General features: G+C 43.9%; 1 protein-coding gene across 5 annotated transcripts in view; it reads left to right on the top strand.

The window, feature by feature from the left end:
• The window catches only part of ST7 (suppression of tumorigenicity 7), a 189,938-nt gene that overhangs the window by 148,856 nt on the left and 28,040 nt on the right, over positions 1 to 13,042 (top strand). For all 5 annotated transcript variants that reach the window (XM_075599969.1, XM_075599973.1, XM_075599972.1 and 2 more), the window contains 2 exons: positions 3,303 to 3,375; positions 6,928 to 7,030. In XM_075599969.1, the coding sequence (XP_075456084.1) occupies positions 3,303 to 3,375; positions 6,928 to 7,030 (176 nt within the window). The remainder of the gene's footprint in view (positions 1 to 3,302; positions 3,376 to 6,927; positions 7,031 to 13,042) is intronic.

The following is a 13,042-nucleotide window of genomic DNA, read 5'->3' as shown; positions in this document are numbered from 1 at the left end:
TTCTGTGCTGCGGAATTGCGTCTCTGTGGGCTCCTTCAGGACTGCCAGTTGAAGTCACCGCTCACCGGATTCCTGGGGTGCAGTTTGCAGTTAGATTGCCGTCCAAGAACTCAGCTCTCCACTCCGAATGGCCGCCGTATAGATCACACGCTGGATGTGGCCTCGTGCGCGTGCGCAGCGTCGTAGTGACGTAATCGCGCTATCAGAGTCCCTGACGCGTTTCGTCACCGCTGGGCGACTTTCTCAAAGGGCTGATAGTAAACGGAATGAAGTCCTGCATATTTATAGCCAGTCCATCGCTTAGCAACCCACAATAGGGTAATGGTTTAACTCATGATAAGCTGGTAAGGTAGGGAAAAAACTCAATGTGCTGCACCATGATTTAACACATGATAAACGACTGACTAACTGAATGGCAGGTCATAGAAAATATATATAAACATGTATATATATGGAAACAAACTATGGGAAAGATCTACAAAAACATTATGCACATATATATACACTCAAATACATTGCTATTATGATATAAAAAAACTTTAAAAACTCTAAAAATGATTCAAATTGATGATCTGATAAATGGGTAAAATGAAAAAGCAAAATTAGAAATGATATTAGATTCATAAAAATTATTATCCCCTGTTATATAATAAACATAATATAATGAATAGTATAAAAAATCATTCAAAATAATATCACACACATTTAAAAGCAGGGGTAGCAGTACTTAAAGATCTACTAATCATAATTTAAATAAAAATAAATAGTGAGAACCATTAATTCCCCATCAGAACACCATGCACATATAAACAAATTATTATATACATATATAATGAGCAACCGAAAAATCAATAGATATATACTACTAAACAAGCTAAAATAAATAAATATTGCATGTACTTGGTCCTAACCTTCTACATATGTGTAATAGGAACTATAGCTAAAACCACACAGATATTTATATATAGATGAATATACTGATGTATATATACTAATATGTATCTAATTATTAAACTATTATAAAATATTTATAAAGCAGGGTATATGTTCCTCTCCTACAGTTATAATGATAAAATTCAAGCATGATGAATCATGTAAATACATTTTCACAGAGACAATAATATAAGGATGTTAAGAATCAGTGTATAGTTTCTGAATCAATACGTAAGTATTGAATGATTTGACCAACTTCTTATTATAAATATACTCAAAATGGAGATCTAATAAACAGGGAGAGGAGAGAGAGAAAGGAACAAGGGCTAGAACTAAATGAAGTGATAGTTGAAAAAAGTGGAAAAATAATAAAGAATAATTATTCAAGTGAGACTATAATTCTAATTTAAGATAAAAATGTTTATATATTAAATAATTATTAATATTAAATAGTGAATGAAAGTGTGTTTATATTAAAAACAATACGGTGAATAATTTTTGTGGGGATAGGGATGGGAGGGGACAGGATAGGGCTGGGAAAAAAAGGGAAATGGGGGATAGGGAAAAGGGGGGGAGGAGGGGGGGTAAATGTGGGGATAAGGGAATGAGCAAAAACTAAAAACTACAAACTACTGATGGAGTGAAGGAAAAAGAGGATTGCGAGGAATAGGCAGACATTACTGTTCTCCTCGTGGGTTGCTAAGCGATGGACTGGCTATAAATATGCAGGACTTCATTCCGTTTACTATCAGCCCTTTGAGAAAGTCGCCCAGCGGTGACGAAACGCGTCAGGGACTCTGATAGCGCGATTACGTCACTATGACGCTGCGCACGCGCACGAGGCCACATCCAGCGTGTGATCTATACGGCGGCCATTCGGAGTGGAGAGCTGAGTTCTTGGACGGCAATCTAACTGCAAACGGCACCCCAGGAATCCGGTGAGCGGTGACTTCAACTGGCAGTCCTGAAGGAGCCCACAGAGACGCAATTCCGCAGTACAGAACCGGATGGTGGTGATATAATCACAAATTGCCTTTTAACCATTTTTATCCTGTGAGTGTGATTCCTCCCCCCCCCCCTTCCCTTTCCTTTTTTTCATAATAAATACACAGTGTTATGCTATGGGGCGTGCGCTCTCTCTCTCTTTCTGTTTATATATATATATATATATATATATACACTTTAAGGTCTATATCAGATCTGTCAATTTGTTTATATATATATTTCTCAATCAATCAAAAACGAATAGACGATACCGTTCTGTGGCTAACGAAAGGCTTCTATTTGTGCGAGCTTTCGAGATGCACTGATCTCTTCATAGAGAGAGAGAGAGAGAGAGCTTTGAATAGTTAATACGTTACGGTCTCTATCAGATCTGTCAACTCTTCGATTTCGTGCGAGTCTGGCTGATTTTGGAGTCTGGCTGATTTGGGACTCTGGCTGATTTGGGACTCTGGCTGATTTGGGACTCTGGCTGATTTGGGACTCTGGCTGATTTGGGACTCTGGCTGATTTGGGACTCTGGCTGATTTGGGACTCTGGCTGATTTGGGACTCTGGCTGATTTGGGACTCTGGCTGATTTGGGACTCTGGCTGATTTGGGACTCTGGCTGATTTGGGACTCTGGCTGATTTGGGACTCTGGCTGATTTGGGACTCTGGCTGATTTGGGACTCTGGCTGATTTGGGACTCTGGCTGATTTTGGAGTCTAGCTGATTTTGGACTCTGGCTGATTTATATTGGCACCAGTCCTATACACTTCAGTTGAGTTTCCCGTATAAGGGTCGGTACTCTTCCATGGAAGTGCCATTTTTGGTGTACAGTCCCCAGATCTCGCTAATGAGGTTGATATCTCTGCTATATTTGAAACGCTATTGCATGTAGCATGAATGAAACGTGAAGCAATGTGTTACAGGCCTCTTTCGCAGTGAAGGGCTTAGCATGTTTTGATAGTCTGTTAGATGGCTAAGTGCTTTCCCTTTAGTGCACCTTCAGTACTTGCTGTTGTGTAAATAGGAATCCTTAACTCGATTACACTAGTTCACATTCAATACAAAATGCGAGGAATAGAGAGAGGAATTTAATGAGAACAAAATATGGCACCTCATTAATGTTGTCAAAATTCATACAAAAACAAACAAACAAATGAAGCGTTAAATTCACTTGTACAGTACATTATGGTTTCTCTATTCTTTTCAGCCTCAACTTAACGTAGTTGAATAGAACTGAGATTGGCGATGACCTTTTTCTAAATGTTACTGTTTTAACTTGCTTAACAGATACTGTACGTGCACTATCAAGTCATTATTTTTATGAAATTCGATCACCCATCAGAAATGACTGATATCCGCTTTCTTTTTTCTTCACAGATATAAGCTTACCAAAATCAGCCACAATATGCTACACAGCTGCGCTGCTCAAAGCCAGAGCAGTGTCAGACAAGTAAGTGCATTAGGGTGTCTGTTCAGCAAAGTACCCGACGGCTCAATTAATAACATGGATTTCTTTTGAAACTCTGCACAAGACTTGTGTTAACTACTGTCCGCCGGGCTTCATCTGGCACACCTGCTTTCTGCTGCAACTGCAAGGAGCTCTTTATCTTGTTGTGTAAGAAAAGAGACATTTATGTAAACCATCTATCAGAAGGAACCATTCGATGTACACTACCTGCCTTTATTGGAAATTAAAACATCCATTTATAGCTCTAATGTTAGCCTTACCCAAAGAAAATATACATATTGCCATCATTTTACCAATTGTCATGTGAAATCCTCCTGCAGCTTTCTGTTTTGGCAAAACAGTCATGTAAAAAAATCATTTTTGCACCCTTGTGATTTTGTCAGTACTGGTGTTTATCTCTGATCTAATCACACCAAGTATGGGGCGAGATTTCAGGGAGCGCAGTAAACCGGGAAATACATACTATGGAATAAAAAAAGGAAAGAAAACACAAAATGGTGCAATGCTGATAGTTACTAGCAGCTGGTATATAGTGCACTTTAGATAAGTATGCACTCACATGAAATAAGGATATGTGTCCGGCTCAATGCCCCAGGGAAAGACTCCTGTAATGGCTCTCACTAAGGGCTGAGCAGCCGAGGGTTAAATTCCCCTCGTCTCACGTAGGTAGCAGACCATATGAAACAAAGACAAATGGACACAATAATGTAAAATGTCACTAGTGTATTTAAAAAAAGAGCACAGTAACAGGAGGCTACTCACATAGTAGCTCTCTGCTAGGGCATTTGTACGATACACATCAAGGGATACGTCCGCCGATAGAGGTGAGGGTCCCGCGGGTGTGTGGGCTTCTGCACCGGAGCTGGTGCGCTTTCATCTCCCTGCATTGTTTCTTCCGCCGGCACTTCAGCGTTTCTCAACTCGCGAGGTTGACGTCTGCGCGTGATGATGTAGACCGTCAGGAATCCCTTGCTAGATCGCTCGCAATCAGGACTCTACACGTTTCGCAGAGTTACGTCGTCAGGGGTCCTAGATTGCGTGAAAGTGGTCCTTGGTTCCTTAAGTAGTGTCGTGTAGCCAATCCTGACAACTCAATATTTAGCAAGTCCTCCTTGGTGGTGGCTCGTGACATATCAATAGCAATATGATAAACAATACATACTAAAATACAAAATACTTTAATACTTCCAGAAATACAATTAAAATATATAGAAAGTGCTACATTAAAAGAAGGCCTATATTATGGTGTTTCTTTTAATGTAGCACTTTTCTATATATTTTAATTGTATTTCTGGAAGTATTAAAGTATTTTGTATTTTAGTATGTATTGTTTATCATATTGCTATTGATATGTCACGAGCCACCACCAAGAAGGACTTGCTAAATATTGAGTTGTCAGGATTGGCTACACGACACTACTTAAGGAACCAAGGACCACTTTCACGCAATCTAGGACCCCTGACGACGTAACTCTGCGAAACGTGTAGAGTCCTGATTGCGAGCGATCTAGCAAGGGATTCCTGACGGTCTACATCATCACGCGCAGACGTCAACCGCGCGAGTTGAGAAACGCTGAAGTGCCGGCGGAAGAAACAACGGAGGGAGATGAAAGCGCACCAGCTCCGGTGCAGAAGCCCACACACCCGCGGGACCCTCACCTCTATCGGCGGACGTATCCCTTGATGTGTATTGTACAAATGCCCTGGCAGAGAGCTACTATGTGAGTAGCCTCCTGTTACTGTGCTCTTTTTTTAAATACACTAGTGACATTTTACATTATTGTGTCCATTTGTCTTTGTTTCATAAGGTCTGCTACCCAGGTGAGACAAGAGGGGGATTTAACCCTTGGCTGCCCAGCCCCTAGTGAGAGCCATTACAGGAGTCTTTCCCTGGGACATTGAGCCCGACACATATCCTTATTTCATGTGAGTGCATACTTATCTAAAGTTCACTATATACCAGCTGCCAGTAACTATCAGCATTGCACCATTCTGTGTTTTTCTTTCTTTTTTAAATTCTATTGTATGTATTTCCCGGTTTACTGCGCTCCCTGAAATCTCGCCCCATACTATTGAGGACCACGAGGGAAGGTCCAGTGAAGGTTGAGCTGCATAAAACCGGTTGTTACCATTTTTATCACATATTTTATTGTTTATATATTTGCTTGGAATTGATGCTGAAAAACGTTTCTCTGTTATGAGCCCATTACTAACACTTCTCTATAGTATTTATCTGTTACTAAGCTTTGCGCTAATAGATATTAATAAATAATTTTATAAACCTACTGTATATTAGTACCAAAGTGTAAATTGTATAAACCATATAGTAACTTATGAAACCAAGTTTACAATGGTAAATTATTAGAGAAGTTGTTATGAGGGCTGAGCGCTGTCATTTCACCAGTATATGTTGTGATGCTTATTTGTTATTACATATCACCTGCACTTAGGAGATTTTCAAAGTTGAGTGTATGTAAAGCAGATAGAATGTGGGCTGCACTTGGAACCCCAGTGAGTAGGACTGCTAGACAAGCCTTAGCATACTATACTGTAAGTTACTTATGGAGTGTCAGTGCTGAAGGCCCCTTTCCAACAGCTGTGGCAGGGGGTTCCCAAACCTGACCTAAAATCTCTCATAGATGGGGGACGCAAATAAATTAGGAGGTTTAGATACACTGCACCTTTATTATTTTTGTAGGTTTTGTCAACAGTCATTGTAGATCAGGGACATGAAAAGTTGAGGGTGTCCCATATACCCGAGCAAAGGAAGCAAGTCTTAGCTCCTTTTTTCGAACGGTGAGACCGCATGCTGTTTTTCGTGTGCTCTCTTGAAAGTACAAGTAATTTTCTTTTTCATTCTTTTTTTTGTCCTGTAGATCGCCAGTACCTACTGCAACATCTTTCCTCCCTACACAGCGACTCCAGCTTGGGAGGGCAGGGCAATGGTTGTCACAGCTTTCCCTGTGGTGTCTGCCTGCCAAGTACAGCTTTGGAGTTAGCCGTGAGGTGTGAGGTGAGAAAGAGATTGCATGGTCTGGTTGTTTCCCCCCCTCTCCCTTTCCCCCACCATATACTGGGGTAGATATTTTGCCTACATTGTGGGCATGTAATAGACGTTGGTACAACACCGAGTAGAACCCTCCTACTCCTGGTGCACCAAGCTCACTCCCAACCTGACCAGTACATTAGGTTGGGATATTTCATTAAAACGTCCCTAATATATATATATATGCTCTGATTATTAGCTTTTTTACCCATACTATTTTTGTTCTTTAAAACAAGAGTTTGCGCTAGAAAGGTTCCTATAGGGTAGTGAGCTTAGTATGGCAACTTAATGCAAGACATGCTTATTGACACACACACACACATACACATACACACACACACATCCATGAGTCCTAATATCCTATAAAAAGAATAATAATTTTGTTTACCATGTTCATGCTGTTTATCAAGTTTTATACAAGCTTTTGGTTTTTTTTTTTGTTTTTTTAGCAACTTCCACTCACATGTATAATTGTTTTGCGTTTTGCAGATTCTCTCCAGAAGCCGCATCACGGCGAGGGCTCAGCACGGCGGAAATGAATGCTGTTGAAGCCATTCACAGAGCAGTAGAATTTAATCCACACGTGCCAAAAGTATGTCTATAAAATAAAAGTTGCATGATGTTTGAAATGATGTATTGAAAGAAACATGCAGTACTCAAAGTCTAATGGTGCTGATTGGTAGTACTTTATCATCAACCCTTTTAAACTGCATACACATAACTTTCCCCAACACTTAAACAGAGTGCGCTCTTTAATGCTCAAGTGAAACAAAAATAGGTGTTCATTTTTAAATGATTTCACTGAAGGTGACCAAGTAAGACCACTTTCAGCTCTGGATAGTCCAGTCCTGAAGGGGTTCATTGGCAGATGGGCACTCATTGGCAATGTAATAAACTGTAAAGCAAGAAGTCACATTGTGAACATGATGTTTTTCATCGAGTTCCCATTAATCACCCCACCAGATCTATGGAAAAGTATAGTAACTGCTGCCGCCTGTTGGCTTTTTGCATGAACACACATTGCATTCCAATGACTGGCTTAGAAACTGTGTTAGGAGTCAGTGCCCCAATAACTATTTACATCATGAATTTTGATCATCTGAGACTAGTAACATTAGTGTAACATGTTTCCCCAGGTGAGGGATGCATGCTTACAGGCCAAATTTTGCCCAACATCTTTTGACCGCGCTGCATGATTTTCCTAAACTCATCCTTCTGGTTAATTCCCAAGGTTATCTAAGAACGTGCATGTTGGTGTTAAGTCTGTGTGCCCTATTAACAAAAGGCAGAGAACCCCAATGCTACATCCAACATGGCAAAGCATATAGTTAAATACTGCTCTGTTCTCTCAGAAATGAGGGCCACTTAGTTAAATTCTTTGGCCAAAGCATTTGTAAGCTGGCAGACCATGTCACCACCTTGACATGGTCTGCAAGAACAGATCAGTATTTAACTATATGATTTGTCATGTTGGATGTAGCATTGGGGTTCTCTGTCTTCTGTTTATATATTGTCACCTACCCAATAGCACTCCTTCTTGACATAAGTTTATATATGGTAATGTAGGTCAGGGTTTCAGTTTACAGGGGTTATATATGTGTGCCCTATTAACCTAACAAATTACAAATATATATATAGTATTGGTCTTTATCTGTGTCCTTGACATACTTGAGTCATACCAGTTCATTCATGTTTAAGTGTTCAATGTTCTGTGGTTGAATTCAGTGATGGTACAGTATATGATAATTGAGATGCACATACTGTAAAATTTTCTAAATGAACATTCTAAATCAAAGCGCTAATCCTAACTTTAAATTATCAAACACCTGTGAGACCGAGATCTCTGCTTAAAAAAAATATTTGATCACATTTCATTTTGTTTTTTACAGGATCTTTGTGTGGGAAAGTTTTCATGTTTTAATTTTTTTTGCATGTTTCGGATAAAGAAATGATGTACAGTATGATGTTACCAAAATTAGGGAATTGTGGGCCTTTAAAGACTAGAAATAAACGGGGGCGTGTCGATGACGTCGACCGAGACGGAAGGGTAAGAGGAGAGCTCCTGAGACCCTAATGCTGCAAACGAATTAAATATAGATTTACCCCGACTTTCCCGACCGCAAAATATATGCAGCAAACCTCTAACCACTCAGGCATGTCCCATAAAACAAAAACCCAGCCCGGGCAGAGCGTTACAAAGTATTTCCCCCCGGCGAAGCAGAGCTCCGATTCGGGCTTGAAAAAACAAGATGGCGCCTCCTCGCCTGGCGCACGTGGAGCAAAGTCGCCGGCAACGGAGCGGGACCGGCAGCAAGAAATGCCGCCCACGGAGGAAGGAATAACAAAGGCCTTCCTAGAGGAGTTGCATAATAAACTTTACCGATCCCTACAGTCCAACCTGCGCGAAGCGGTGGACGAATTAAAACAGGACATACAAGGCCTAACAAAAAGAACCGTAGCACTGGAGACCAAATTAGAGGAGGCCCTCAAACATCAAGAGGCCGCGGACAAAGAAATTAATCGGCTGGGAGCAGAGGTGCGCGCCCTACAAGACGACATCGAGGATCAAGAGAACCGCGACCGCCGCCAAAACCTCAGAATAAGAGGGGTGCCGGAAGCGGTTCTCCCAGGCCAGCTCAGAGAATACCTCAGAGACTTCTTCACCACAGTCTGCGAGGATCTGGAGGAAAGAGACCTCGAGATCGACAGGGCCCACCGTGCGCTGGGCCCGCGATCGGATGACCCCAACCGGAGAAGGGATGTGGTCGTCCGAATGCACAGATACTCGACTAAGGAGAAGATAATTAGTGCCTGCCGGGAGAAGGACTCGGTCTGTTTCAGAGACGAACCCATACAAGTCTATAGTGACTTGTCTAAGAAAACGATCGACCGCCGCAAAGAACTGAAGCCACTGACTCTCTTACTAAGAGAAAATGGAATAAAGTATAAATGGGGGTTTCCCTTCAGATTGGTAATACCACATAAAGGGAAATACTTTGTCACCCGTTACCCGGAAGACATACCTCAGGTAGTGCGAGCTCTGGGACTGACCCCCCCTGCATCCTGGCCCGTGGAGGAACGCGGCCCTCAGAGACAGGAGCCTGAAGATCCCCCGACGAGAGCCTCTGAGCGTCTAGCGGGGCAAAGGCAACCAAAACAAAGATAACTCAGCCGTGATGCAGAGCCCCAGACGAGCCGGAGCAGTCAGAAGATTGCAGCAGCCCGTCGAGGCGAGATCCCACCCGCGGCTGGATCAAAGACCTTACCAGCCCTTGGTAAGATCCCCTCCGAAGGAAGATCCTTTACTGGTACTCACCCAGACCGGTCCCGACTGGCCACGCAAGCGGGAAGAGGAGACATCGACTGCCTTCAACGCCGGATCAAGAGCGGAGTCTCGCGAGGCTACATCATCCCCCCGTGACACGGCCTGGATTCTGCTTTCCTCCGGCAAAGCGGAAGCGGAGGACCCCCTCCAGACGGAGCGAAACAACCCTCCGACCAGGACGGTGACCACCGGACAGGGTCTATACAAGGTCCCAGGGGTGATTTGAGGCAGTTGCCTCTCCCCCGAGTTTTGAACACCTCCCCTGATGAAAGACCTGCTCCAGAAGGGTCTGTGGCATAAAGTTTAAGTTGTACATAGTTAGAATATGTGTGCTGTTAGTTAATATAGTTACAAGTTAATGGTAACACTGTAATAGCTATATAGACTGAGGCTCCAGAGGGGAAAATGATTATCACCCCCCCCCCCCTTGCATTGCGGCCATTTACCCAGATAACCTGCCCCTCTCCTCATCCCAGCCCTCCCTTCCCTATACCCCCCTCCCTGCCTCCCCCTCTCCGTCCCCCCCCTCTTCCCCCACCCTTCCCCCCCTCTTCCCCCACCCTTCCCCCCCTCTTCCCCCACCCTTCCCCCCCCTCTTCCCCCACCCTTCCCCCCCCCTCTTCCCCCACCCTTCCCCCCCCTCTTCCCCCACCCTTCCCCCCCCTCTTCCCCCACCCTTCCCCCCCCTCTTCCCCCATCCTTCCCTCCACCCTTTCCCAGCGCTATTTTTTTTTTTTTCTCTCTCCCCCTTCCAAGCTCCAAGGTTGCATAATCAGTATAAAACAAAAGTGCCCAAAGGTTTATTCCTAACCCTTTGTGTTCCCCGCCGACATATACATGCTCCCCTCCTCCCCTTCCCCCCCCCTCCCCCCTTTCCCTTCCCCTCCCCCCTCCCCCCCCTCTCCCATTGTCCCTCCCCTTTCCCACTGCCCCTTGCTTACTCCAATGAATAGACCAGGATATCCAAAGGTAGCAAAGAAATTCTGATCATAGAATGTAGACTGTATATCTATATGAGGAGGTAATTGATGAAAAAGCAAATGATTGTATAAACCACCTAAAACAAAAGATGTCTAAATGTATGTGTTACAACCCTGTATACCTATAAGTCCCCACCCACCCTTCCCCCCCCCTCTTCCATCCCCCCCCCTCTTCCCCCTTTCCCTCCTTCCCCTCACCTCACCTCCCCCTCCTTACCCCCACCCCCAGTCAAGGTTATTGTAAATCCCAAGACTCCCATAGGTACCAGAGAAACTCGGATCTCCCACTGAATGTTGCCCCTTCCCACAAGGCAGTGATTAATGTAATGACATATTGCCATGCAGTTTATAGGAAACATGATGACTTCATGGTGTAAGAACCACCTTCCTGTACCCCTTGTTACACTTTGATACTCCCCGCCTTTTCCCCCCCCCTCTCCCTATATCCCTCCCCCCCACTCCCCCCCCACTCCCTTTTCCCCGTCCATCCTCCCCCTTTCCTCCTCCCCCCCCTCCCCCTTCCTTCCCCCCTTCCCGCCCCTCCCCTCCCACACCCCCCCCCTCCTCCCCCCCTTTTTTCCCCCCAGATACAGAACTACCCAGGAATACAACTCACACCCGCTGAGATTAGAATATGCCCATTAGGCCAAATAAGGGGAATAAAAATAACACCTCGCTAACCTAGCCTAGCCTATAATAAACAGAAAGGGTACCCAAAGTCAGGAGGCCCTTTCAAGATTGAGTAGAAGTAACCAAAATTAAAAGATCAAAGCAGATTTCAGGCCCCAACACCTGACGACCAACTTTCCCTCTCCACATACCCCCCAAATTGGCCCCGACCACCCCTTACCCCTTCCCACCAAATAGAGGCAAGTCTCACTCTCATGACTCCCCCCTCATCATAGGGAAAACAAGAGGGAATAGTGGGTAATACACGGATCTATAGGGTCCCTTCCTCGCCCATTCCGGTCGGTTATCGCCACCGGACCCACCCCCTAAGGGTGCTTTACCCGACAAACCGACCGCCCGTTAGGTCGGTCTTGTTCCATTAAGACCAGAACAAGGTCTATTTTCCTCTCTTTCTGTTACCTGCTGAAACTATCCCAGCAGGCCCCCCCCCCCTCACACCCTGGTTAACCAAGGCCCACAAAAAACGAGAGTACTATCTAGTTACGCACATAGCCACTGGTCCTTGTAAGGATAAGCAGGACCTAAAAAGTTGAGATAGAGAAGGGTGACAATGGCCAAACAAGGACCAATTAAATTAGTATCTCTCAATGTAAAGGGACTACAGAATAATAAGAAAAGAAGGCTAGCTCTTCAAGAATTAAAAAAGCTCAATGGTGATATTGTCTTTCTCCAGGAGACGCACTTCACTGCGCAGGAGCCGCCTAAAACATTTCAAAACACGTATCCTATGAGTTACTACTCATCATTTAGTAGTAAAAAAAGGGGAGTAGCTATATTGATTAGACAAGGCACCCCCTTCAATTTAACAAAAGTCACAATAGACCCAGAGGGTAGATTCGTGGTGGTGTATGGATCGCTGGCGGGGTCCGCGATCGCCCTGATCAACCTCTACGCCCCCAACGAAAATCAGACGGATTTCCTAAGAAAAGTATTAGAAGAGACTGACCCGGATTATTTGCCCTCTTTGTTAATAGGAGGTGATTTAAATATGGTACTCAACCCGACAGAGGACAAATCGACCACACTGGGTCGGCCACCCCCGCCCCAAGCAATAAGATTGGGGAAAAACTTCAGGGACATTATAAAGGATTTCTCCCTAGTAGATATTTGGAGAGCACAACACCAGGGACAAAGAGACTATACTTTTTTCTCGGCCCCTCACCAGACCTATTCTCGGATTGACTGTTTTCTTGCCACCAAGAATGTACTAGAGGCAACAACCGACACAGACATAGGTCCAATCACTTGGTCAGACCACGCACCAATTTCTTTATTTCTCACGGCCCCATTTATAAAAACATACACATATAATTGGAGACTAAACGATTCTCTCCTAAACAATAAAGAGACAGAAAAAGAAGTCAAAAGAGCCCTCAAGAATTACTTTAGACTAAACTTAGGCACAGTAGACTCCCCAGCTATCCTGTGGGAAGCCCACAAAGCGGCTATTAGAGGCCAACTTATCTCGATAGCATCATATAGGAAGAAAGTCAAAGTAAAACTAACCAAAGAGCTCACGGATAAGATCATACAACTAGAGCAGCAACACAAACTGAACCCGTCCAGGAGATTTTACAAATTACTGACAGCTACCAGAACCAAATTAAAA

The sequence above is a fragment of the Ascaphus truei genome, chromosome 5 (genome assembly GCF_040206685.1).
Source record: "Ascaphus truei isolate aAscTru1 chromosome 5, aAscTru1.hap1, whole genome shotgun sequence".
NCBI classification, from domain to species: Eukaryota; Metazoa; Chordata; class Amphibia; order Anura; family Ascaphidae; genus Ascaphus; species Ascaphus truei.
This window is presented reverse-complemented; position numbering and strand designations above follow the sequence as displayed.